The 25,112-nt window shown below is 32.7% G+C and overlaps 1 protein-coding gene across 1 annotated transcript in view; it reads right to left on the bottom strand.

Annotated features, from left to right (window-relative positions):
• Positions 1–25,112, bottom strand: part of SNTG1 (syntrophin gamma 1) — an 813,750-nt gene that overhangs the window by 379,688 nt on the left and 408,950 nt on the right. Inside the window, 3 exon segments of the mRNA XM_074278136.1 lie at positions 9,466–9,495; positions 9,497–9,549; positions 13,128–13,230. Of these exon segments, the coding sequence (XP_074134237.1) occupies positions 9,466–9,495; positions 9,497–9,549; positions 13,128–13,230 (186 nt within the window).

The following is a 25,112-nucleotide window of genomic DNA, read 5'->3' as shown; positions in this document are numbered from 1 at the left end:
TTGACATATGTCTGAAAGAAGAAACAGTATTTGGATTAGAAAAAAAAGTTTTCACTTGAAGGAACTAGTGAAGGCAAATAGCAAAGAAATGAGAATGAGTATGACATTTTCTTAGACTGGCTTGATTAAAGTGAAGTGTTAAAAAGTTACCATAACATCATTCTCTCAACTTCCAGGCATCCATTATGAATGAATGGCAAAAACATTTATTAAACACTTACTATGTGCTAAACCCTGTGATAACTACCAGGAGAAAGAGAGAGACAGAGAGAGAGAGACAGACAGACAGACAGACAAAGAGAGAGAGAGAGTGAGAGAGAGAGAGAGAGAGAGAAATAAGAACAATAGTTAATGATAATGATAAAGAAATGTAATATTTAGTCTCCAGAAACTTATTAAATTCTATTGATTTGAGAAAATATAATAGGAGAGGTAGCTAGGGCAAGGGAATGCAATTTTGTTCTGGAAGATCAACAAATGTAGAGTCAATTGATAGGTCCTTTTGAAAAGCAATATAAAGTTTGATTTCTGTTCCTAAAGCAAAAATTAGAAATCTGAAGGGAAGTATTCAAGATGTAGTAAGCTTGGATAGAAGATGGCAGAGAAGAATCCTAGTTCAGGATCATTGACTAAGTTGGTGTAATGGGATGAAATCAATACGTGCAACATGGTTTCAGAGTTAAAGATATAAAAATGAATGACTTAGCTACTCCAGGACATGGTCTCTGTGAATCTAGCTTAAAGGATTCAGTATAACATGAAGATAGCTTGAATGAAACGTGATTAAAGGACTGAGGTCAACTATGTCTTGTAGGTTCATAATCATCAAGTTAGAAAACCATATTTTGTTTTCCCATAGCTTCCTGGCACCAATTAGGAATTGCCTCACCAAAAGCAAATGAATGTCAGTATGCCCTTTTCCTTACTCCCCCCCTCAAAAATTTTTTTTTCCAAGATGACAGCTAGTCATTTGATAATGTGTTTCACAAAAGTGTTCATGATTAATCAATGTAATTATGAACTTTCTACTGTTATTTGCATTTTTATAATGGTTTGCTAAAGTTTCAATGCCAAGAAGATAAGTCTCTGGTTATAAAGTTGAATGTTTTACAGTATCTAGGAAGATACATTTTGGCAGCAGAGGCTTTTGCCAGTGTTCCAAAAAGCACATCAAACAGGGAACTATCCACTTCAGCTACATGTAAGGCCATTAAAAAAATAAAAAGCATTTTCTAAGTCCTTACTAGGTGGCAAACATGTAATTCATGCTGGCAATATAAATACAAAAATAAATAAGTAAACAAACAAACAAATAAATAAAACTATTACAATTTTCAAGGAGTTTATAGTATTTGGAGTTTATATTATTTGGGGAGAGAAGATAAACAAACATACATATAGAATTGGGGCATCTGCATGGTTCAGTTGATAGAGCACTGGAGTTAGAGTCAGGAAGATATGAGTTCAAAACTGGTCCCAGATACCTACTAGCTATGTGATGCTGGGCAAGTCACTGAATCTTTATTGCCTCAGTTCCTCATCTGTATATTGGGAGCAAAATGGAGAATGAAACAGCCAACCACTTCAGTATCTTTGCCACGAAAACCTTAAATAGAATCATTGAGACCATATAACATGACATGACTGAAATGATTCAGGGCAGCTAAATGGAACAGTGGATAAAGTACCTGGCCTGGAGGTAGGAAGATCATCTTCCTGAGTTCAAATATTGCTTCAGACATTTACTAGCCATGTAACCCTGGGCAGATAACTTAACCCTGTTTGCCTCAATTTCCTCATCTGTAAAATGAGCTGGAGAAGGAAATGGTAAATAATTCCAATATCTTTGCCTAGAAACCCCCAAATGGAGTCACTAAGAGTCATATACAACTGAAACAACTGAGCAAAAGCAACAAAGTGAATTAGGTTTCACCTTATATGCAAATATAATTGCTATGATAATTCATTTTGCTATAGTATAATGCAAGGAATATTTCAATTAACAAATAGTTCATTTTCTCAGTTCTTTATATTGAAGATTTTTTTTTGATAGTAACTACGACATGTTGGAGCATTTTCTTCCATATATATATAAAATTGCAGATTCTGAGAGAGATGAGAGTGGATAGATTTTGGGATATGAAAATAAAAACTATAATCTTCAGAGGGATTGCACTGACTGAATAGGTGAATATTTATTTGTAGATTTTCTAGCTCTAAATGACAGTTCGGTATTATGCTTTCATTTGTGAAAATAATTTATGATTCAGATTTATGGAATTTCAAAAATCATACTGTGTTTATATACCTCATTCTCATTTAGATCTATTTGTAATGTAATAACAAACAAGTTTTTCCATATAATAGCATGTACAAATAAAGAGTCAAGGTTTATATATCCTAATTTTCTTCACTACACATCCATCAAATCAGGTAGTCCTAGACAAAATAAGGGAGGAATATCCTCTTCAAAACTCTATTCACATTAAAAGGATTTTGATGAGTTTGAGAATGCATAGATCTAGAGATAAGTATTCAGTTTCTGAGCCATCAAAATTCCTTTGAGTAGTATATTTTCACTATTTTATCAGAAAAGTATAAACCAAGAGCAAATATTTAGAATCATAGAGCCTTAAGGCTAAAATGGTCATTCCAGATCATCTGTCTCTGTAAATTGAAGGAGGTGGATCAAATAACTTCAATGATTACTTCCAGATTAAAATCTAAGATACTATCATCTTATCCAATTATCTCATTTCACAGAGTAGAAATCTGATGTCAAGAGATACTAAGTGGTATATGTTCAAGTTCACTCCATTGTCTAGTGACAGGACTTCAAATAAAATCTAGATAGAAGTCCAAACTTCCAGATGTGCTAGCACCTCCTGCTGTGCTATGTGGAGCAGATGGTGTCAGTTGTTTCAGAATTAACATTTAAGTTATCTTCAAGGTACATGTCAATTTATTCTCAGAAATATCTTAGGCTAATTGTTCAAGTTATGCCATTTCATTCATTATTTTTTCATATCATTACAATTGTAGTAAGAATTAAGTTTCTTATACAATTTGCATTATAGTAAAGTGTCATTCACTAGGGATTTCCTAATAAGTGTTAATTAGTGACTTTAATAATGTCTCCTATGTTTGTTTTCAGGCTCAAATTCAAAAAATAAAAAAACTTCAAAGATTATAGGAGAAACTTTGACTAGATACTTCAGAATATATTTTTTCCTTCATGTATTTCTTTTCAAATATTGGAGAATCTTCTTTTTTTTTTTTTTGAGACTTGTTTCCAGATCAGGATAGATATGCTTCTGTGTCATAAAAAAGATGGAAACAAAAATATAATTCTTAATTATTTGATTGGAATTGGGTACAAGATTGTAATAAATTAGGTTTAAAAACATGTTCTCAGATAGAATTATAAAAATATTTTGTAACAACTTTATTAATATCATAAAATTATTGTGTTCCAAATCTCTGATAATGATTATGTTCAGTTGGTTCTCATCAAAAGAAATCTCTAAGGTTTAAGACACTTAGTCCCTGACTTCCTCTGAGGGAATTCTTAAGTAAGGCTTGTTTTATGGAAAACCTTTCTCTAATGAGAAATAGGAAAATCACAAGAACTTGGTCAGACATGTCTAGAAAGGGATGTCCTCTAGTAGGGAGAGAATTATTTATTCTGTCATCCCCATAGGCAGAAGGCAAACATAGCACCAAAAATAAATGGCACAGAAGCAATTTCATTAGAGTAAGGGTTGTGATTGATTTTTGAGCGATGGATTCCTTTGGAAGTCTGTTATAGCTTACCCATTCTCAGAATATTTTTAAAAGCATAAAGCAAAACACACAGGATTAAAAAAGATAAAAATTATGTTGAAGTAGTTAAAGAATAATTTGAAAAATAACTCCATAGACCCCAAATTAACTGTCAGAGGAGACACTACAGCAAAGAAAGGGTGATAAGAAACATTTTTGGAGGGACTAGGTATCTTACATAAATAATGCATTGAATGATGCTGGAAGAAAATTGCCCACATATATTTACCAGATGGTATGCTATACATAATACAAAATGTGACTTCTAAATTTATTCAAACTAAAATGTATTCACCAAATCCAATGGCCTGTTCTCACTAATTATTCTCCTTTATCTCAACAGCATTGTTGATCACTCACTTCTCCCTGTTACTCTCTTCTTTCTAGTATTTTAGGACATAAATTTCTTTTGGTTCTTGTCCTACCTTTCTGATTACTCCTCTGTACCCTTTGCTAGATACTTTTTCAGATCACTGATTCTAACCATAAATTTCCCTCAGGATTCTGCCCTCACCTCTCTCTTCTTCTATCTCTATTCTACTTGGTAATTTCATCATTTCCTATGGATTTAATTACCATTTTTATTCTAATGTGCCTATGCTGCCCCAATCCCTCTGTTTTCTTCCAATATCACATCTTCAACTATCTTTCATAAATATAAAATTATTGATATAAAACAAATACAGAATAGAACAAGAAAAACAAAACAAGCTGGAAAATTTTAAATGGAAGTTCTCTTGTATCTCTTGCTATTGGATTTTGTTAGTGATGTATAAAAATGCTGATGATTTATATGGATTTATTTTGTATCCTGCAACTTTGCTAAAGCTGTTGATTACTTCTAAGAGTTTTAAATTGATTCTCTAAGGTTCTCTAAGTATACCATCATATTATCTGCAAAGAGTGAAAATTTGGTTTCCTCATTACCTATTCTAATTCCTTTAATCTCTTTTTCAACTCTTATTGTCAAAGCTAGCATTTCTAATGCAATATTGTATAGTAATGGTGATAGTAGACAACCTTGTTTCATCCCTGGTCTTTGAGAATGGTTCTAGTTTGTCTGCATTATGTATGATGCTTGCTGATGGTTTTAAATAGATGTGATATTAATCATTTTAAGAAAAAAAATCAATGTATTCCTTTATTATCTAGTGTTTTTACTAGGAATGGATTTTGGATTTTACCAAATGCTTTTTATGCATCTATTGTGATGATCATATTTTTTTTGTTAATTGGTTATTGATATAGTCAGTTATGCTAATAGTTTTCTCCTGAGAAGAAAGTGTACTTTCTGTCTCCATTCAATTTTCTCCAAAGATCTCTCATGTCTAATTTTTCCAGTATTTTATTTACCTCTTTAACTTCTTTATTAACCTTTTTATAGTATATAATAACCTTTATAAAGTTATATAATATAACAACCTTTATTAACCTCTTTAGCTGATTTGATTTATCTAGTTCTGAGAGAACAAGGTTGAGATCCCCCACTAGTACAGTTTTGCTTTCTATTATTTCTTGCAGCTTTCTTCACTTCTCCTTTAGGAATTTAGATTCCATACCATATGGTGCATGTATGTTTAGTATTGATATTGCTTCATTATCTATGATACCTTTTAGCAAGTTATAATTTCCATTCTTATCTCTTAATTAGATCAATTTTTGCTTTTGCTTGATCTGAGATCAGGATAACTACCCCTGTTCACCTGAAGCACAATAGATTCTGCTATAGCCTTTTTTACCTTTACACTGTATTCATCACTCTGCTTTAAATGTATTTCTTGTAAATAACATATTGTAGGATTCTGGCTTTTAATCCAGTCTGCTATCAGTGTTCACTTTAAGGGAGAGTTCACTCCATTCTCATTTACAGTTAAAACTTCTAATTCTGTATTTCCTGTCATCTTATTAATTCCAAATTATACTTTTCTCTTTCCTTTTCCCCTCTCTTTCCTCCCCAGTATTTTACTTATGAGCACTACTTGCCTCAAGCAACCTTCCCCTTTAGAGTCCTTCCCCCTTTCTTACACTTTTCCCCTATTATTTCTGTTTTCCCTTCAATTTAGCCTACCCTTTCCCTTTTCCCCTTTCCTCTCCTACTTTCTATAAAGTTAGAGAAGTTTCTCAGTGGAACCAAATATGTCTAATATTTTCTCTTTGAGAAAAATCTGATGAGAATAAGATTCACACAATGTTCATCCCTCTCCCTTCTTTCCCTCAAATATAATAGCTTTCTTTTGCCTCTTCATAAGATGTAATTTCCCTCATTTTGCCTCCACTTTCCCTTTTTTCCAATCTAATTCCCTTTCACCTCTAGTTTCTTTTTTTTAAATATTATAACAGTAAAATAAAATTATACATGCACTCTCAATGTATACCCCTAATAGAGATATAGTTCTCAAGAGTTCTTTTCTTTTTACCTTTTTATGCTTCTCTGAGTTCTATATTTGAAAGTCAAATTTTCTGTTCAGCTCTGGTCTTTTCATCAGAAATAAATGGAATTCACCTGTTTCATTAAATGTATATACTCTTCCCTGAAAGAAAATGCTCATTTTGGCAGGATAATTTATTCTTGTCTTCATTCCTAGTTCCTTTGCTTTTCAAAATATCAGATTCCAGGCCCTTCAATCCTTTAAGGTGGAAGCTATACAATTGACTTTTTAAATTAGTTGTTTTGTACTGTGGAATTTTTTTTCCATTTCACATATTCTGTTTTTCAGGGAGTTGTTTTCCTTTTCCTTTTCCATTTCACAAATTCTGTTTTCCTGGGAGTTGTTTTCTTTTTCCATTTTATCAAATCTATCTTTTAATGAATTCTATGCCTTTTCCAAACCCTCTTGCAAAATTTTCATTTCCTTTCCCCATTTTTCTTCTAGCTCTCTTTTAAGATCCTTTTTAATTTCTTCTAGGAAAGCTTGTGTGGTGACCAATTTATATCACCCTTTGGCGCTTCATCTGGAGACAATCTGTCTTTAGTCTCCTCAGGGTTTGAATCTGTTACTCTTTTTCATCATAAAAATTGTCTATGATCAGAGTTCTCTTTGCTTTTTTTACTCATTTAAAAAAAAATAAGTTCTGATTATAGAGCATGGGAGGTTTCCCAAGCTTTCTCTACAAGCAACCATGGCTGTGCTGAGTCTTTACTGACTCACTCATGGTACTGAGTGGACGCTGTCAGGTCCAGTGAGATTTTGGCTCTTTGGGGTTCACTATTTATCTTTTGGGTCTGTATTGCATGTTTTATAACTTCTCTGCTAATCTACTGGCTTGCAGGAGGGCAGAGTAGCCAACAGTGCTGTAGAATCCTCCCTGTAGATTCTCTGCTGTGCAGAGCTCCCACCACCCCGGGTCTGCAATGCCACTCTGGCATCTGTTCTTGGCCTGCTTGCACTTGGCCCACCTCCTTCCATGCCCAATTAAAACAGATCTTTTTCTGGCAATCTTCGAAATTATCTTCTGCTAGAAATTTGTTGCATTCCCAATGTTTGTGGACTCTGCCAATCCAGAACTAATTCAGAGGATGAATTTGTGAATTATTCTGAGGGTTGTGAGAGAACATCGGAAAGAAATGCATGTCTTCTCCACCATCTTAGCTCTACCTCCCCTACTTTTTTTTTTTCTAATAACTCCTGACCATTGTTGTTTGCGTCTATACCATGTATCCTATTTATTCTGACTCTTCTGCTTCACTTTTTCCCACTATCTTGCTTTACTGTTACTTAACCTATCTACTCTTCCCTCCCCCACCAGGTTCCCTTTCTTATCCTCTCTCTCCATCCTCATCCCATTCTCATTAAGCTACATACCTTATTCCATTCACATTAATCAACACACCCTTCTATATCCTACCTTATCCTATTTCTTCCCCCTCTTATTTCTTTATAAATTTAGAAAACTTTTATACCCTTTGAGATATATATGTATTGTTCCATCTTTAATCCATTCCTGATTTGACTAGAATTTCAGAACTACTAGCCTCTGTGATTTCCTCCTCTTGCACCTTATTTGTATAATCTAATTTCTTTTTACCTTTTCTTACATGAAAATGACTCTAACCCAGTCATTTTTAACTACACAATTACTAATGACAATATTAGACACATAGTTAACATTTCCACATATAAAATATAAACAAATTTTTCCTTATACAGTCCCTTGAAATTAGCCTTTGAAGTTTACCTTCTATTTCTTCTAGATCTCACATATGAAATTTCTTATTATGTTCATGTCTTTTTAAAATAAAATTCTCAAAGTCTAGCAGTTCATCAAATATCCCTTTATTTTAATATCACTGCTACAAGGTCTTGTGTGATTCAGATAGTGGCTCTGCCACACTTGAATTTTTTTTTCTTGTTCTCTTTGACCTAGGGGTTTTAGAATTTGGCTATGATGTTCCTATAGGTTTTCCTTGTAAGATCTCTTTCAGATGGTGGTGAGTGGATGTTTTTTTCTATTTCTATTTCTATTTCCTTTTATTGTAGCTTTCAATAGTCTTATTATTGTTTTCTCTTTTTGATCTGTCCTCCGGATTAGTTGTTTTCTTAAAATATGAGATTCATATTCTCTTCTTTTAATTATATTTTGTTTATTTCTTCTTTGTGTGATAAATTTCCTGGCTTCCCCTTGCCCAATTCTAGTTTTCAGGGATTCATTTTCTTCTTTAAGATTCTGTATTTCTTTTTCTAGATGATTGACTTTCTTTTCATAATCTTCTGTTTTTCTCAGATTGTTCTTATTTATTTATTTATTTTTTCCAGCTCTCTCATTTGATTGTTAAAGTCTTTTATAGAGTTCTGCGAATTTTTTTTTGGGGGGGGGCAGAACCCTGGTATTCTCTATTTCTGAAGTAGCTTTCTATAGTGAGGTTCTTTCTCCTATGCCTGATCATTTTATTTTTATTTTTTTTTAACTTTATAGCACATTTAATTACTTCTAATCCTGGGGTATAGGCATAATAATTCTGGTCTCAGGTCCTCCTTCATTTCTTCTTTCTGGCCTGGGAACTGAAACCAAGGGCACCACCCTCTTCTAAGAGTCCATAGTCAACAACAATCTCTTAGTGCCCTCAAGAATTCTTTAAGACCATAAGTTTCAGAGAAGGTGCTAACCTACATAAATAGATGAAGTTTGCTCATCTGAAAATTCCTCATATTATTGCAATAAGTCTAGTCACTATACATCTCACAACTTTGTATTTCTGAAATTATGTTGCATAATTGTGACAAATGACAAATGTGGTACTAGAATTTCACACTATATATTAGTAGATAAAAATCAATTTCAGCCCCATAATTTTAAAGTGTTCCATCAGTGGTCAAAATTTCTTAGTTAGTATAGCTATTTAGAAAACATACCTAGTAAACACTACATTTTGGATCCAGAAATTCAGGTATATTCTTTAGATGCCTGATATTAGAAAACCTCATGAAATGCTGATTCATCAAGAGAAAAGAAAACAGCAAAGTTTGACCTATTTATTTTTCCCTTTGGCTTGTTGTACAACTACATAATGAAGCAACTAAGGACTTAAATCTTGATGACTCAGGATTAGTGAAAGTTCTTAGCTATTGATTAAATTGGATTCTTCTCTGGTTGTTCTTTTTTTTTCTTTCCTCTTATGTTTTATTCATGCATCAGACCTCTTACCGTGTTGGTAGGATGGTAGTTGAGATGCAAAACCACTGTCACAAAGAGGAGAAGATGTACCACTGCTCTGGTCACTTGGAGCACCTACAGGGAAAAAAAAATAATAAATAAATATATATATATATATATATATATATATGTATATATGTATATCTGTAATCTAAATGTTTAAAAAGAATATATTTTTGATTTACATTTTTCATTGGCACATTAAATATACTTTAAACAATATGATTCATGATCTCATGTTTTCTTCAGGTCTCAGCTAAAATCTCATCATTTGCAAGAAGTATTTTCTCTAAAATACTTCCATCCCCAGTGCTAGTTCCTTTTCTCTCCAACAGATCTGACAGTGATCTGGTTTGTACAAAATTGTTTGTATGTTAGACCTAAGTTCCTCAGCTTAGTGTACAGCTTGGCACATAGTATATGCTAAATGCCTGTTGATTTTTAGCAATGAAGAAATAAATTAACTACTTCACTGAAAACAAAATATATTTTGATTGAAAAATTTCTGTATTAAGAGGGAATAGATTTTAATTTTCCTTAAAGTTGTGATTCTTTAGTAGTAATTTTATTTTATATTTTATACTTGTTTTACTATGTAGGAAATCTTTTCAAATAATGTTTCCACTATAATATGTATTTAGAGAAGCCTTTTTATATAAACCTACTCCAGCAAGTGAATTAATATGAAAGTCTTAATTTCTGTGTTAAAATGTACTTAGAATATATCATATCATTTCAAAACAGCAGCTGTTAACTTTTTTGTCTATGTATCATGGATATCTCAGAATCATGTTTTGAAGACATAAAATACTTAGAATTACAAAGGAAATCAACAAAATTAAAATGAAGCTTATCTGTTTTTCTATCCATCCAAATTCATAAAACAAGTTCATCGACTCCAGGTTAAGAGCCTCTGTTTTACAAATGTATTTTGTAACCAATTAAAAGAACCATAACTGAGATACCAACTTGATAGCTATAGCTCTACTCTATAATAGAATGTGTAAAACATCCAAAATTAAATCCCATGATAATTTGTGCTGAACATGCAGTCAGGAGTTGGGAAAGGAAGAATGATCTCATGCAAAAAAGTCCTTGATGCAATCTGTATTAATGCTTTTCTTTTATTTTTTTTAGACTGTGGAAGCAGTTTAAATTTTTCTAATAAATTTAGATCACTGAAATGAATGCCACATTTTAAGATTAAGATTCTCTATCCATTGAAGATGATAATTGGTACCTTAGTTACAAAGTTGGAATTGATGTGAGTAAATTGAAGGGGCAAAAGTACTTAGAGGTTCTGTTCTCTATGTATCTGAAAGTAAAATTACTGTAGTAAATAGCTGGCTTTTATAGATGGCCTATCCTCAGTTTCCTAGATAGTTCTTTTGGCAATTCTTAAGATTCTTTGTGATTAGAGGAAACAGCAATGAGTGTTTAAATTCTACCTCAGATGCTTACTTTCTATGTGAAACTAGGCAAGTCAGTTAAATTCTTTCCTCCTATTTCCTTGTTATAAAGTGGGGATAGCAATAGTTCCTACCTCACAGAATTGTTCCAAGGATCCAATGAGGTATCATGTTTAAAACACTTTCCAAAATTTAAAATGCTATATACCAGCCATTACAATCTATATTCCTAAGCCTTGCTCTGCTTGCTTTGGTATTTATTGGTAAAGTTCAAAGCTAAGACTCACTTACATGGATATTCCAATCCAATAGTTAATTCAATAAACATTTATTAAATACTTAATATATGACAGGTACTATGCTAAGTGGGGAGATACAATCAATAAATACAAGATCCTCCCTGCCTATAAACTACCTATGGATGGGAAACAACACACAAAAGGCAGGAAAAGGATATGTATAAAGGGAATTCAGCAAAGAGGCATCTTATTCTGTGAAGCTGTAACCAAGCTGTAACAGCAGATGCAGATGGAAGTGAGGCAAAAAGTGTAGTTTCTGTCTTTTATGAAGGAAAGAATTGAAAAAAATTTGGAAGAGTACTCTTCCCACCTAAATTCCATTTATTATTTACTTTTGTAAAAAGTTGTTACAAGATGTATGTGATCAACAATGTACTGTTTTACTTTTATTTGATTCAATTTGATAAATGAAGCTAACTCATATGTACTTTTCATTTTTAAAAAATTGGGATCCCTTCAGTAAGTTCTCTTCCAATTCCTGATGGCATAAAAGTGACTCTGGGATCCTGAAGGCAATGCCTTCAAGGGAGTCCAAAATCCAGGGCCTACCAAATTAGAAAAGCTTTGGGAATGAGATCTGTTAATCAAGTTCAGTATGAGTCAGCAATTTGATGTACTGCCAGGAAAGCTAATTCCATCATGGGTTGAATTAAAGAAAGTAAGAGTAGGCACTCTATCCTCTTCAGCCCCAATCTGGGTTGTTATGATCAGTTCTGAACACCATGGTTTAAGAAAACAATTAGAAGCTGGAGGGTGTCCAGAGGAGGGCAGAGCAGGTGAGTAAAGGAGAGGCTGTGACATATGAGGATCAAATGAAGAAAATGACCATCCTGAGCCCAAGGAAATTCAGGAAGGAAATACAATTTTCTTCAAGCATATGAAAGAAATTTTCATTGAGGACTTAGATAACCATTTTTCTGCTACATACAGTAGAAATTCCATATCAACACCCATACATACATATTTATGTATATATAACACATATGTGTATAATACATAAATGCACAAACATATAATGTATATATTATACACAAATATATATTAAATATACATGTATGTAGCACATATAAATGTAAATGAACATACACACATATATACATATACATAATATAATATGGAACTCAATAGCCACCGGATTCCTTTCCCACTTTGAAATTTTGTAATTCTCTAAATTAATTCTGTTTCTATTGTCAAAGAACTATCCTTACTAAATATAAAGTGGGATTCCTTTCCCACGTTGAAATTTTGTAATTCTCTAAATTAATTCTGTTTCTATTGTCAAAGAACTATCCTTACTAAATATATAGAACATTCTCTCTGAGAAGAGAGCAGCTACATCTTGATTTTTTTGAAGTTCACAGTAACTCACATGAAATGAAATAGAGGCAAAGGGTTGAATATTCACTAGTGAAATCATGAGTCATTTAAAGAAAAAAATTGAGTTCTATTTTTATTTATTAATTTGGGAAAGGAAGATTGAAATGAAGCAGATAAAAGTAATTTCAGAAACATATTATATAATTGATTATAATTACAAAGAGTCAACTGCATCCTTCCATATTCTTGCTAATGAAAGGCAAGTAAAGTACAAATTTTTTTTCATTAATACATTCTCTAATCAAATTAAAAATGCAAAAATCTTTAGCTCTAGGAAATCTCTTAACAAAGTCTCTTGATTGGAATTTAAATGGAGGTGCAAAGTGAATGTGACATGATTTATTTTTTTTTCCTGTCATATCTTGGCATGGGAAAGTATCTTTAAATACTCTGAATTCTTTCTGTGGAAAAGATAGTGCCTATTATCTTCCCCCAAAATGTTAATAAAGTACCTGGTGATATAAAATGTTCACACACAGACCACAATCCTGACTTAGAAAGGAAGATGTCAATCACTGTCAGAAGTCATGATATAGGCATTTCCTTTCAATTTGTTATAAATGCTTACATGCACAATCTTCATTCAGCAGCAATTTGAGAAAAGCAGGTGCTCTTTTTAGGAATGACACAGTTAGGGTTACTTCTTCGCCTGCATTCCGAAGAACCTGAACCTGAAGAATCAGTGAAAACGATGTTAGAGTTGGTTTTCCAAAGCCTTTATCTTTGACTAAAACTTTGAAGTTATTTAGCTTCCCTTTCTGCCTATCCTTTTCCCCCCTGCATATAAATTTCCTTCCTTGTTCTTCCTTCAGTACTACAAAAGAGATGATATGAAATGATGGAACACAAAAGTTGTCAGTATAGGTGCCAGGTGAACAAAAAGCTTCTTGTACATAGCATCATCATTTTTATCACCTGACATTTACTACTAAGCAAATAATCTTGTTTGGTTTATCATTTTATATTAGCTAACCTGGATGTTTTATATATATATATATATACATATATATATATATATATATATCATAAAAAATTAATTTCCTATTTTCTAAGCCCTTAGAGTTAATAGGAGATTGCTCCAAGCCCTGGCTGTATGAATGCAATTACTAAGGCTATCTGCAAATGCACTTAATAGCAATAACATCCTTTTCTTGCTATTTCACTAATAAATCCACTTTTTCCCCTTTCTAGTTCAAGCACAAATAATAGTGGCAATGACTACTATTGCTCTGATGTCTGAATGTCTTTTTGAACATTTATTTCAACTTTTTGGACTGGTTTTGTGCTTTCTTAATTATATGGAATTCCTTGATATGACAACTTCCTATATCAATGCAGATAGGTATAATCTTTACCCTAGTCTTAGTGATCTGACTGAGGCAGTAAGAGCTTAAGCCATACAAACACTGTATGCATCAAAAATGGGATTTAAAACCTGGTTGTCCAGACTCTAATGCCACTTCAACATTCACTTCTCATACCTTGTGTACATAGCTCATGAAAATTATACATTTGACACTTCCAGTAACAAATTGATAATTTTCTTTTCTGGAGATACATCTACTCTCTTAGAACACTAAATTTAGTCCCCATCTTCTCTAATGTGGACTCCTGCAATAGTCTTCTAACTGGACTCCCTGATTCAAGTTTATCCCTATACCACTTTATATACCTCAATATAACAGTAAGTTGTTTTTTTTTTTTCAGTCTCAATTCTGACAATGTTAATTCCCTACCAAAATACCAATGCCTCCTTAATACTTATAGTATCAAATAAAATCCCACTTATAATCCAATTTAAGTCCTTCATAGAGAATAGTGGCATGTGACCAGAATTATGGCAAATCACATTTTCTGTTACGTCTTTATCTCTCTAACCCTAAAAATTAGAACAAACAAAAAGAATTATGCACCAGATTTAGAAGAATTATTGTGATTCCAGGGAACAAAGATTACACTGAAAAGATAAAAACCTTCTCATGTAACACTGAAGAATACTAATTCTTAAAATGTCTATTTGTACATTTCCCTCAATACCATGCAAGAATACAAGTGATCTCTCTCATTTTGTATCTCGTATCTATCTTTAAAATAAACCCAATAATAATTTATGTAATAAAGCAAGCTTTTCCATAACGTAGCATAATAAACAAATATATGATTGAACATGAAACTATAATTCTATTATGTATGAGTTTTTATTTTTTAAATATATAATAAAGGTGCCATACCTAGGATCTTTCTTAAGATTTTCTTTTTCTCTGACAGAAGAAATTATGAGAAAATGTCTTACTTCCACCCTTGCTCAATCATATGTAAATGAAAAGGAAGAATAGAAAGGTTAAAGAACTTTTGTTTTCTGACAGGGGATCTAATTTTTGGAATCCCAAAACTGAAAAGATTATTTGTTGAACATTCATCTGTGCTTCCCTTCACCCTACCAAAAAAATTTCTCACTAATTCTTCCCAGTCAGAGGAGGAAAGAAGGTAATTGTGTATGGTTATGTTTGGCGTAAAGGAAAAGAAACTGAGATGAGCAGTCCAATTCTGCTCATACTCCTCCCTCTTAAGTAACACAGGGATATAGACAATGGATGGAAAATCCTATAATCCCCAGTTTAAGGAGTCTGTAGCAGCCCAGTAACTCATCTGAGATATAAAAATCAGCCAAAAGAAAGTGAATAATGGAATATTGTTTTGAAAGTTTAAAACACCAGAGATTTCAACAGAAAACATCTTTATAAATGGCAAGAACACTAGAAAACTTGTCAATAGACAAGATCTTAAAACAAAAAGAATGATTTTTAAAGAGAAAACAGATGCTTTATTTAAAAATAATACACAATGGAGAGTTTAATAACATAAATGAGAGATTAGCAGATTTGGAACATATGAATATGAAATATAGAGAAAATCGAATAGAAGAAAAAAGGCAATAAATTAAAAATAACATAAAACACAAAAACTTTTCAAAAAGGTTTGATCTTGACGACAGGATGGACAGAGACAACTTAAATATAATGGAATATGATAGATCTGTTAGAAAAACATGATAGATTAAAGTAAAAACATGATCATAACATAAATAAGTAGTAAAACTTTTTTTTAACAATGTCTATAATTTCTTGGATACAGAAAACAAAGCTCCAAGTAAGTACATTCACAAATTATTCTGTACATCAAACACCAAAACATATAGTGGTTATATTTAAGAATTTCTAAAACAAGAGCTAAAAGGAATATTTTGTTCCTTTTAAACCACAAAGTTATGCTCATTCAAAGATTAAGTTTTCTGCAATACATTTATGGGGCATCTGAATGGGGGAATGGATGGAGTATTATGCCAGAGAAACTGAGCAAGATAGAGACTAAAGAGTATTTAATAATTTACTAAATGAGAGAGATATTCTGGGATCAAATGGATCCATGGTGTGGTCCCAGGGCTGAATGAGACTAGAGTCTCCAAGAATCCAGCAAACAATGAGAGTTCTCAATGACATATATACATGTGGCTCAGGCTCAGGGTAGACTGAGGCAGGGGCAAAGTCAGGGTGCTGAGACTGGGAGCAGGCTCTGACAGGGTGGAGTGAGCCACCTGAGATGGGATGATATAATCAGGGGAAGGCATCCTGGGCATGGGGTGAAGCATCTTGCCATTCCCATAGCTTGGGATGGAGAGAGGTATTCTGATATTCTGAAACATAAGATCTTTTATTCTTATCAAATACTCTGATAAAGAGGAGGGGAAGTTTTGCGGGACTGAGCTTTGACTGAAGCAGAGAAATTGAGTCAGGACTTGGTCAGGATAATTAGGGAGACTGAGAACTGTGGCATAACAGGAGGGCTGAAATCATGAAATTCTGATTTCAAATGCAGCCTCACATACTTACTGACTGTGAAACCCAAGGCAAATCCCTTAACCCCCATTTGCTTTAGTTCCTTATCTAGATAATGAAGACACCCCAGAGAAGGAAATGGCAAACTACTCTGTTATTTTTGCCAAGAAAACTCCATTGCAAGTCCATGGAGTCACATAGACTCAGATACATCTGAAAGATAACAGCAAAAATCATCAAATTATATATTTTTCTATTTATTTTATTGATCTATTTTATTTATCTTCTCTCCAAGAGATAGAGTTTCAAAAATAAAGCAAATTCACCTATTTCCTAGATTATTTCCTAGATAACAAAGAACATTGCTGGGATTTGATTATATGCAAAATGTAAATGAGGTCAAGATGCAACTCTGAGACAGTGTAGATAATGTAGACAAAATGCTGATATAAATAAAATAGTAAAGGGATATTTTTTTAAAGCATTAAAGAAACATGTCAAAATATTCAAGTAATTTCTTTTGTGAATGAAAAATAATCTAATAAAATCAGAGTGGAAGATGTATGGGAAAATAAAACTATCCTATATAATTTATAAGAAACATTTCTAAAAAACAAACAAAGGTAGAATGAAAGTGAGAAATGAGAAAAAAGTGTTGTGCTTTAAGGGAATCAAAAAATATAGTAATTGCAATATTGCTATCAGGAAAAAAAAATAAAGATTTGTGATATCAATAAAATAAAGTTATATTTTGCTTAAAGGAATGAATGTATGAATTTATACCACATTAAACATATATGAGTGAAATAGCAAGAGAGCTAAATTCATAATGGAAAAGTTAATTGAATTGTAAAAAAAGATACAGAAAATAACATAACATTTGTAGCAGTTCTCTCAGAGGTAGAAAATTTAACAGAAAGATAAAGGGTGAAATATAAAGCTGAAAAATTTCCTGGGGTATTTAGGGCCAAAATATTTCTGCAAACTTCTGGAAAATATTTCTCAAGATCACATGACATCTTTTTTAAAAAGCATATATGGCACAGAAATTTTAGTGAAATTTAAAAAAACCAGAAAAGGCAAATATCTCCTTTATAGATATAAAAATTAAAATAGCAATTAAAGCAAAGATTACAATAAAAAGACTCAGACCTAAATGGAAAGTTAAATAATTAGAAACAATAATCAGATTAGAGAAAAAACATCAAATGTCCTTCTCAGAATGTTTAAGGGATCATTTCTTAACCAAATAAGTGAAATAAATTCTTATTAAAGACGTAAAATATTAATTAGATGAAATTGAAAACCTTTTGCCTAACAAAAGCAATACAAATAGGAAAAGAAGTAAAAAGGTAAACTGAGGGAAACATTTGAATACAATATTTTTTTATAAAAGTGTGATATCCACAGTTTCTACACAAATATCAGGAATAGGTGAGGACAAAAAATATTCTCCATTAGATAAATAAAAGATATGAACAGTTTTCTTTTTTTTTTTTTTATTCATTTTTCCAAATTATCCCCCCCTCCCTCTACTCCCTCCCCCCCATGACAGGTAATCCCATAAATTTTATATGTGTTACAATATAACCTAGATACAATATATGTGTGTAAATACCATTTTCTTGTTGCACATTAATTATTAGCTTCCGAAGGTATAAGTAACCTGGGTAGACAGATATTAGTGCTAACAATTTACATTCACTTCCCAGTGTTCCTTCTCTGGGTGTAGTTATTTCTGTCCATCATTGATCAACTGGAAGTGAGTTGGATCTTCTTTATGTTGAAGATTTCCACTTCCATCAGAATACATCCTCATACAGTATTGTTGTTGAAGTGTATAGTTGTAACGAGCTGTCGTCTCTAGAAGCTGCCGGATCGCTCTCTGGGAAGAGATCTGCTGTGTCTACTCAAATCTTTCAGACAGATTCTTCTTCCTGTAATGAACGGTTGTCTCCAGGCAGTTGTTGTTAACTCTTGTCCTTAGAAGTGACTTCCCTTCCTGCAGAGAGCCCCGTCAAGCCAAGTCTTCTCCTTGAATCTCCTCCAGCTCTTATCCTTCTCCATGTAGACTCACTTTCCAGGCCCACTGTTGCTTTTTATCCTCCCAGAGAATGGGCGTGGGATAATGCAAGGCCTTCTGGGAAGAACCACTTCAGCCAATGAGCTTGCTCCTTCTATCAAGTCAACCTGAGTTCTCACCTTGTAATTGTCCAGACAACCTGAATTCTCACCTTGTCACTGTCTAGACAACCTGAGTTCTCACTTAGTAATCCTAACATATAGTGATCTTCTGGTTCTGCTCATTTTACTCAACAACAGTTGATTTAAGTCTCTCCAAGCCTCTCTGTATTCCTCCTGCTGGTCATTTCTTACAGAGCAATAATATTCCATAACATTCCTATACCATAATTTACCCAACCATTCTCCAATTGATGGACATCCATTCAACTTCCAGTTTCTAGCTACAACAAAAAGAGCTGCCACAAACATTTTGGCACATACAGGTCCCTTTCTGCTCTTTAGTATTTCTTTGGGATATAATCCCAATAACAGCAATGCTAGGTCAAAGGGTATGCACAGTTTGATAACTTTTTGGGCATAGTTCCAAATTGCTCTCCAGAATGGTTGTATTCTTTCACAACTCCACCAACAATGTATCAGTGTGCCAGTTTTCCCACATCCCCTCCAACATTCATCATTATTTGTTCCTGTCATCTTAGCCAATCTGACAGGTGTGTAGTGGTATCTCAGAGTTGTCTTAATTTGCATTTCTCTGATCAGTAATGATTTGGAACACTTTCATATGAGTGGAAATAGTTTCAATTTCATCATCTGAGAATTGTCTGAGATATGAACAGTTTTCAAAAGCACAAGTAAAAAAAATTTAATAACTGCATTAAACTTTGCTTGAAGCCACTAATGATAAGAAGAATATCAGACAAGACAATTGTGCAATTTCCTCATATCCAGATATTGATAAAGATAAAATATGGAAATATCAGTGTTGGAAAGCTTGTGGAAAATTAAGAATACTAATTGGTTCAAGTAAAGTAGGATATAATTTGTAATTATCCTAATAAAGTGTATGTGAACTGTGCATGTCCTTTAACTCCAGTTTTACTGCAAGGTGTACAATCTGAAAGGTCATTTGAAGAATTAGGGGGCCCATGTACATTAAAATGTCTGTAGAAATCTTTTGGGATAAATAACAAAGAATAGAGAATACGGTTGATGTCCAATGATTGGGTAATTGCTAAAGACTATAGAGATTTAATATAACATAAATTTAGTTATGATGATGAATTTAGATTTAGAAATGATGAATGTGAATATAGAGAAGCATTACAAGACTATGTGAACTCAGGAAAATAGAAGCAAGCAGAGCCAGGAGAAAAAAGATAGATAGAACACACACATGTATTGTCTGTGTGTGTGTGTGTGTGTGTGTGTGTGTGTGTGTGTGTGTAATACACACATTTGCAGATAATGTATAAATGTATTATATAATGTAATAAATTATATATATATATATATGTTTTACTATAATTAATAATGGATAAATAGTTAGATAATGGCTTTAGCAATGTAGAAATAAAGAAAAGGAATGGTAGAACAAACAAAAGTGATTGCTATAGTTAGTATTTAGCAAATTTGTCAACAGCCAAAGAGATATGGGAGAATTAACCTCTCTCTTCTTTGTAGAAGTAGAGTCTATGTGTTTAGAACATTATAAGTGATAGCAGATTATTTGATATGCTGATTGGTTTTCTTGAATTTTTTCTTTTCTAAAACAATTCTGTGTATTAAAGAATGGTTCTCTGGGAAAGAGGAAGAAGTTTATACCAGGGAATGGTGATGACATTAGAATGGTGATATTGGTGGAAATTTATACATTAGAACCTTGCCCTTAATCTATCTTTATTATTGTTCAGTCATGCTCTATTCTTGATGATCCTAGTGATCTTAGACAATACCTCCCTTTCCCTGATCCTTCTGATTCTAGTGTGCTTCCTCCTACAACTATATTTTATTCATATACATTCTGTATATATTTTCACATGTATGGTATCTTGTATCAAGTGAATGTAAATTCACTGAAGACAAAGACTAATACAGGGCTTAACAAATACATGTTGATCAACAAAATGATTGAACAAGGTAATGTCCTGAAAGTATTTTCCTAAACTACAATAGTTAATATATTTTATGGAAGAACCAACGCTAACATTTGGACTTAGTCCTTAGCTACAAAATTGGTATGAGATAGTACTTTTCATAGACTCAATGACCCATAAATTTCCACTTGTAGGGAAAAGCAAGTCTGGTTGTTTTGGACTTCATTAAACTATTAGTATAATTTCAGAAGGCACAGTAAAGCTGAATTCCCATTTGCCTTTGTGATCAAAAGTAATAAATATTTTAGCTATTGGGGCTGCCAAGGAAGGTAAAATGGAGATCTTTCTACCTGCTGATTCAATTTAAATGGCAATATAACATTGTTTCTGTTGGTAATTTTTCAGGTATCACTTTTATAGTGATAATTTAAGTCACTAGGTGAATGTGGTTAGCTTTTTGTAGGATGACTTGGTGTCTAATAGGTTTGTTGTCAACTACATATGCATAATAAAGACATGAATTTAGGTCAGAGGGATGATTTGCTAAGTTTCTGTAATCACTTAGAATTTGTCTATTGAAATTAATTTCATGTAAAGATACAAAGTTTTTTGTTTTGTTTTGAAGAGTTTTTTTGGGGGGGAGCTAGGCATGGAGGTGTACAAATATGACCCAGTGACTATTTTGAAGTTCATCAGATTTATCCTGAAACTAATTTGAGGAGATTACAGATTGTCAATCAACCAAAAACAAACAAACAAACAAACAAAAAAACCCCTTTTTTTGTTTAAAACTTAAAAAAAAAAAACTGCTGTGAGGAGGGCTTACCTTTTTAAAAGTGATAAAACTGAGTCTTTGAGACTAAGCTAAAAGAGAAATGTCAGTGCTCGCATTTTATGGGTAAGAAATATTATCTATGACAGGGGCTTGAGTTTAATCCTAAATGTCATAGAAAGTAACAGTGAGCAGAAAATATGGTATATCTTTGGGATATGAGAAGAGACATAATATAAGAACCAAGGTGCAAGCCCAAGAGAGAGCTGGATATAGCAGAGATCAAACCCAGAAAGTGATTACATCATCAGAAGACATCTGTTGTCCTGCAACTTCAGAAGTATACAACTTTTCTTGTCACATGTTCCTCCATGCAGGTGCTTTATCCACATGTAGAATGTGCACACACACATTCCCTGTGTGAGTATATACCTCCCCAAACTTATTAAGTAAATTATATTGTTTGTTTTTTAAAAATTAAACAGTTTCATTAAATATATTCCCTTTTAACCAGATTTTGTTTTTCTTAACTAGTAAAAATAGAAATTAAAAATTACAGAAACTTGTGAGTCACAGCTTTGACTGAGTGTATAAAATAAGTAGGGGTCCTCAAAATACAGCCTTTGGGCCAGATGCTGCCTGCTGAAGAGTTTTATGAGGCCTGCCAGGTTATGGCAAAATGAGACTGGAAGTGACTTTCCACCTAAACTCGTGTTAGCAGCTCACACTTTCGGCACTGGTCTGAGACAGTGGAGACAGCATCTGGCCCTCCAACACTCTGAGGGACAGTGAACTGGCCCCCTATTTAAAAAGTTTGAGGACCACTGGTATAAAGTATTTTGAGCTTGGAGCAGCTTGTCTGAGAGCCTCACATGTGAAACAGAGGTGACCAAGGAATTACTTTTGAAATATTAGAGAAGATATAATTTGTCTCAAAAAATCTGCTGCCCAATTAAGCCCAAAGGACTATAAAACTGAGCATACCCTTTGATCCAGCAGTGCCACTACTACTCTGCAAACCAAAGAAATCATAAAAAAGGAGAAAAGATCTACATGTGCAAAAAAGTTTGTAACAACTTTTTGTGTTTGCAAAGAACTGGAAAATGAGTAGATGCCTATCAACTTGGAAATGGTTGAACAAGTTATGGAATGTTAAATAATGGAATATTTTTGTTCCATAAAAATGATGAATAGGTTGATTTTAGAAAGACCTAGAAAAACTTACATGAACTGATGTTGAATGAAACAAACAGAATCAGGAAAACATTGTACACAGCAACAAGAAGATTATGAGATGATCAATTATGACACACTTGTTTCTTCTCAGTGGTTCAGTGATCCAAGGCAATGCCAATAAACTTTGGATAGAAAATGCTATCTGCATCCAGAAAAAGAACTATGGAGATTGAATGTAAATCAACACATGCTATGTTCAGTTCTTTTTTCTGTGTTTTTTCTCTTCCATAGTTTTTCCATTTTTTTCTGATTTTTCTTTTCCAAAATGATTCATATGGAAACTTATTTTTAAAAAGTTGAATGTAAAAAGGCATGAATGTATATGTATAATTCAAAAAAAGTTGTTTTTAATTGTAACTATGAAAAATTAAAATTAAAAAAATCTAATATTCCAACTGAATATGGAAGTTCATGTGAATGGGTTTCTTAAAGTAATTGGACATTGTCAAAATACATCTTTAAAAACTGTACCAAAAAACACTTTCTTTTTCTTTTTTTTCTGAGGCAACTGGGGTTAAGAGAATTGCCCAGGTTACATAGCTAGAAAGCATTAAGTATATGAGACAGGATTTGAACTCAGGTCCTCCTGATTTCAGGGCCAGCATTCTATCCACTGGGCCATCTAGCTGCCTCATCTTCATTTTGTTTTTTTTTTTTTCAATTAGAAATGACAAAAGAGTTGAAGAGATGGGATTTTTTTTTCATTTTGCAGGTCCTTAGATTTCCATTCTTTAATGTCTTTGTATTCAGCAAAGAAATCATTTATGAAAAATATGGAAGACTGAGATATCTAAGGATTATGATACCATGAAGATGAATTAAAAGCTATCTCTGTCACTAGCCAAGTGACCCTGGACAGATTACTTTACTTCTTGGTAAAGTAGTGGGATGGGTCAGGCACAGGATAGTTTTTCTCTTCAGCAAGAGTAGTTAATGACTATGAAATCAATTAATTTTATCTTAAAATCCTGAATGATACTGGAATTTTTTTCAAAAGTTTAGAAAAGACAAAAATGTATCTGTTTTAGAAAAAAAAAAAAAAAAAAAAGATGTTTAGAGTCCAGAATAGAAAAATTACCTGATGGGAAGAAAGATTCTATTTTATCTATTGTGGAGATCATTATATCATGCAAGATCCCTAGGCATAACTATAGTTCTCATTTACTCAAAAGTTGAATGTGACCTTTTAAGTGTTACCTTCAAACTCTATTAAATGAGTTTTTAGGAATCTGGGAAATATTTTTTAAAAATTCACTATCAGTTTTCATTTATATTCTTTGATTCTGTTCTTTATAATGTCAGAGAAAAGAAAATGACAAAACTCAGTCAAGCAGATTGTCCAATATGTCTTAATATGGTAGGACACTTCATATACTTAGCAAGCACTTGAAGAGATCAGGAAATGAGACTTTTGTCTTTGATTTTTATCATGAATGGGTATATATGCCTACAACAGTAGGCCAACAGACCACTCAGAGAAATAGGAACTTTATGTCACATAAAGCATTGTGGTAGACCCTGAGGCTAAAATGTCCAAAACCAATTCTAAATCTCTAAACAATTACAGTCTACCATGATAAGCACAGGTTAAAAATAATATAAAGAAATTTAAAGAGAAAAAAAAAAAAAAAAAAAGACATAATACCCAGAGGATTGAGAGATTACTTTTTATTCATTTTTTGTTTATTTTTGCTAGGGCAATTGGGGTTAAGTAGCTTGCTCAGGGTCACACAGCTAGAAAGTATTAAGTGTCTGAGACCACATTAGAACTCAGGTCCTCCTGACTTTAGGGCTGGTGCTCTATCCACTGTGCTACCTAGCTCCCCCAGAAGATTACTTTTAAAGGAATCACCTCAATTGGACCTAGAAGGAACACAAGAATTCTGAGAGGCAAAAATTGGAAGAAAGTGCATATCAGATATATGGCAGATCAATGAAGGGGATAAAGTATTAAATTCAGGATTCTAGGTAGAGAGATTCTGAGCTCTCTGAAATTATCCATTTTAAAACCCTCATTTTACAAGTGAAGAAACTAAGGACCAGAGGTTTTAAATGCCTTACCCAAAATCATTTAAATACAAAATAATGGATTTGAATCTAGATCCTCACATTTGGGTGTTCCATATTGCTCTTTTAAGTAGCTTATAACTCTTTGAATTAGTTGGAAAATATAATTAACAAAGAGAAAAAGTTTAGAACTAAGTTTGGAAAAGTAAATTGGAATAAAATTAAGAAATATCTTAAGTATCAGACTTAGAAATCTCCATTTCATTCTACAACTGATGTGGAAACAGTAAACATTATTGAGCTCAGGATTAATATGAGAAAAATCTGTCCTGTGCTTTAAGAAGATTATGTTTGTTTCTGTTTAGAAAATGAATCAGAGTGGAAACTAGTTAGGAGGCTCTAATAATCATTTTTGTGAGAATTATGAAATATTATAGCAAATAAGCTGTTTATGAAATTGTGATAATATTCACCATGTAAGCTAAAAAATAGTTGTGATTATATCTCCAGATAATTCCTAATAGAATTGGAGTTATTAAGAATTAGAATAAGTTAATTAAACTTTTTAAAAATAAAGGTCAAGA

The sequence above is a fragment of the Sminthopsis crassicaudata genome, chromosome 1 (assembly GCF_048593235.1).
Source record: "Sminthopsis crassicaudata isolate SCR6 chromosome 1, ASM4859323v1, whole genome shotgun sequence".
NCBI lineage: Eukaryota > Metazoa > Chordata > Mammalia > Dasyuromorphia > Dasyuridae > Sminthopsis > Sminthopsis crassicaudata.
The sequence above is the reverse complement of the archived record's forward strand: the minus strand, read 5'-3'. Positions and strand labels throughout refer to the sequence as shown.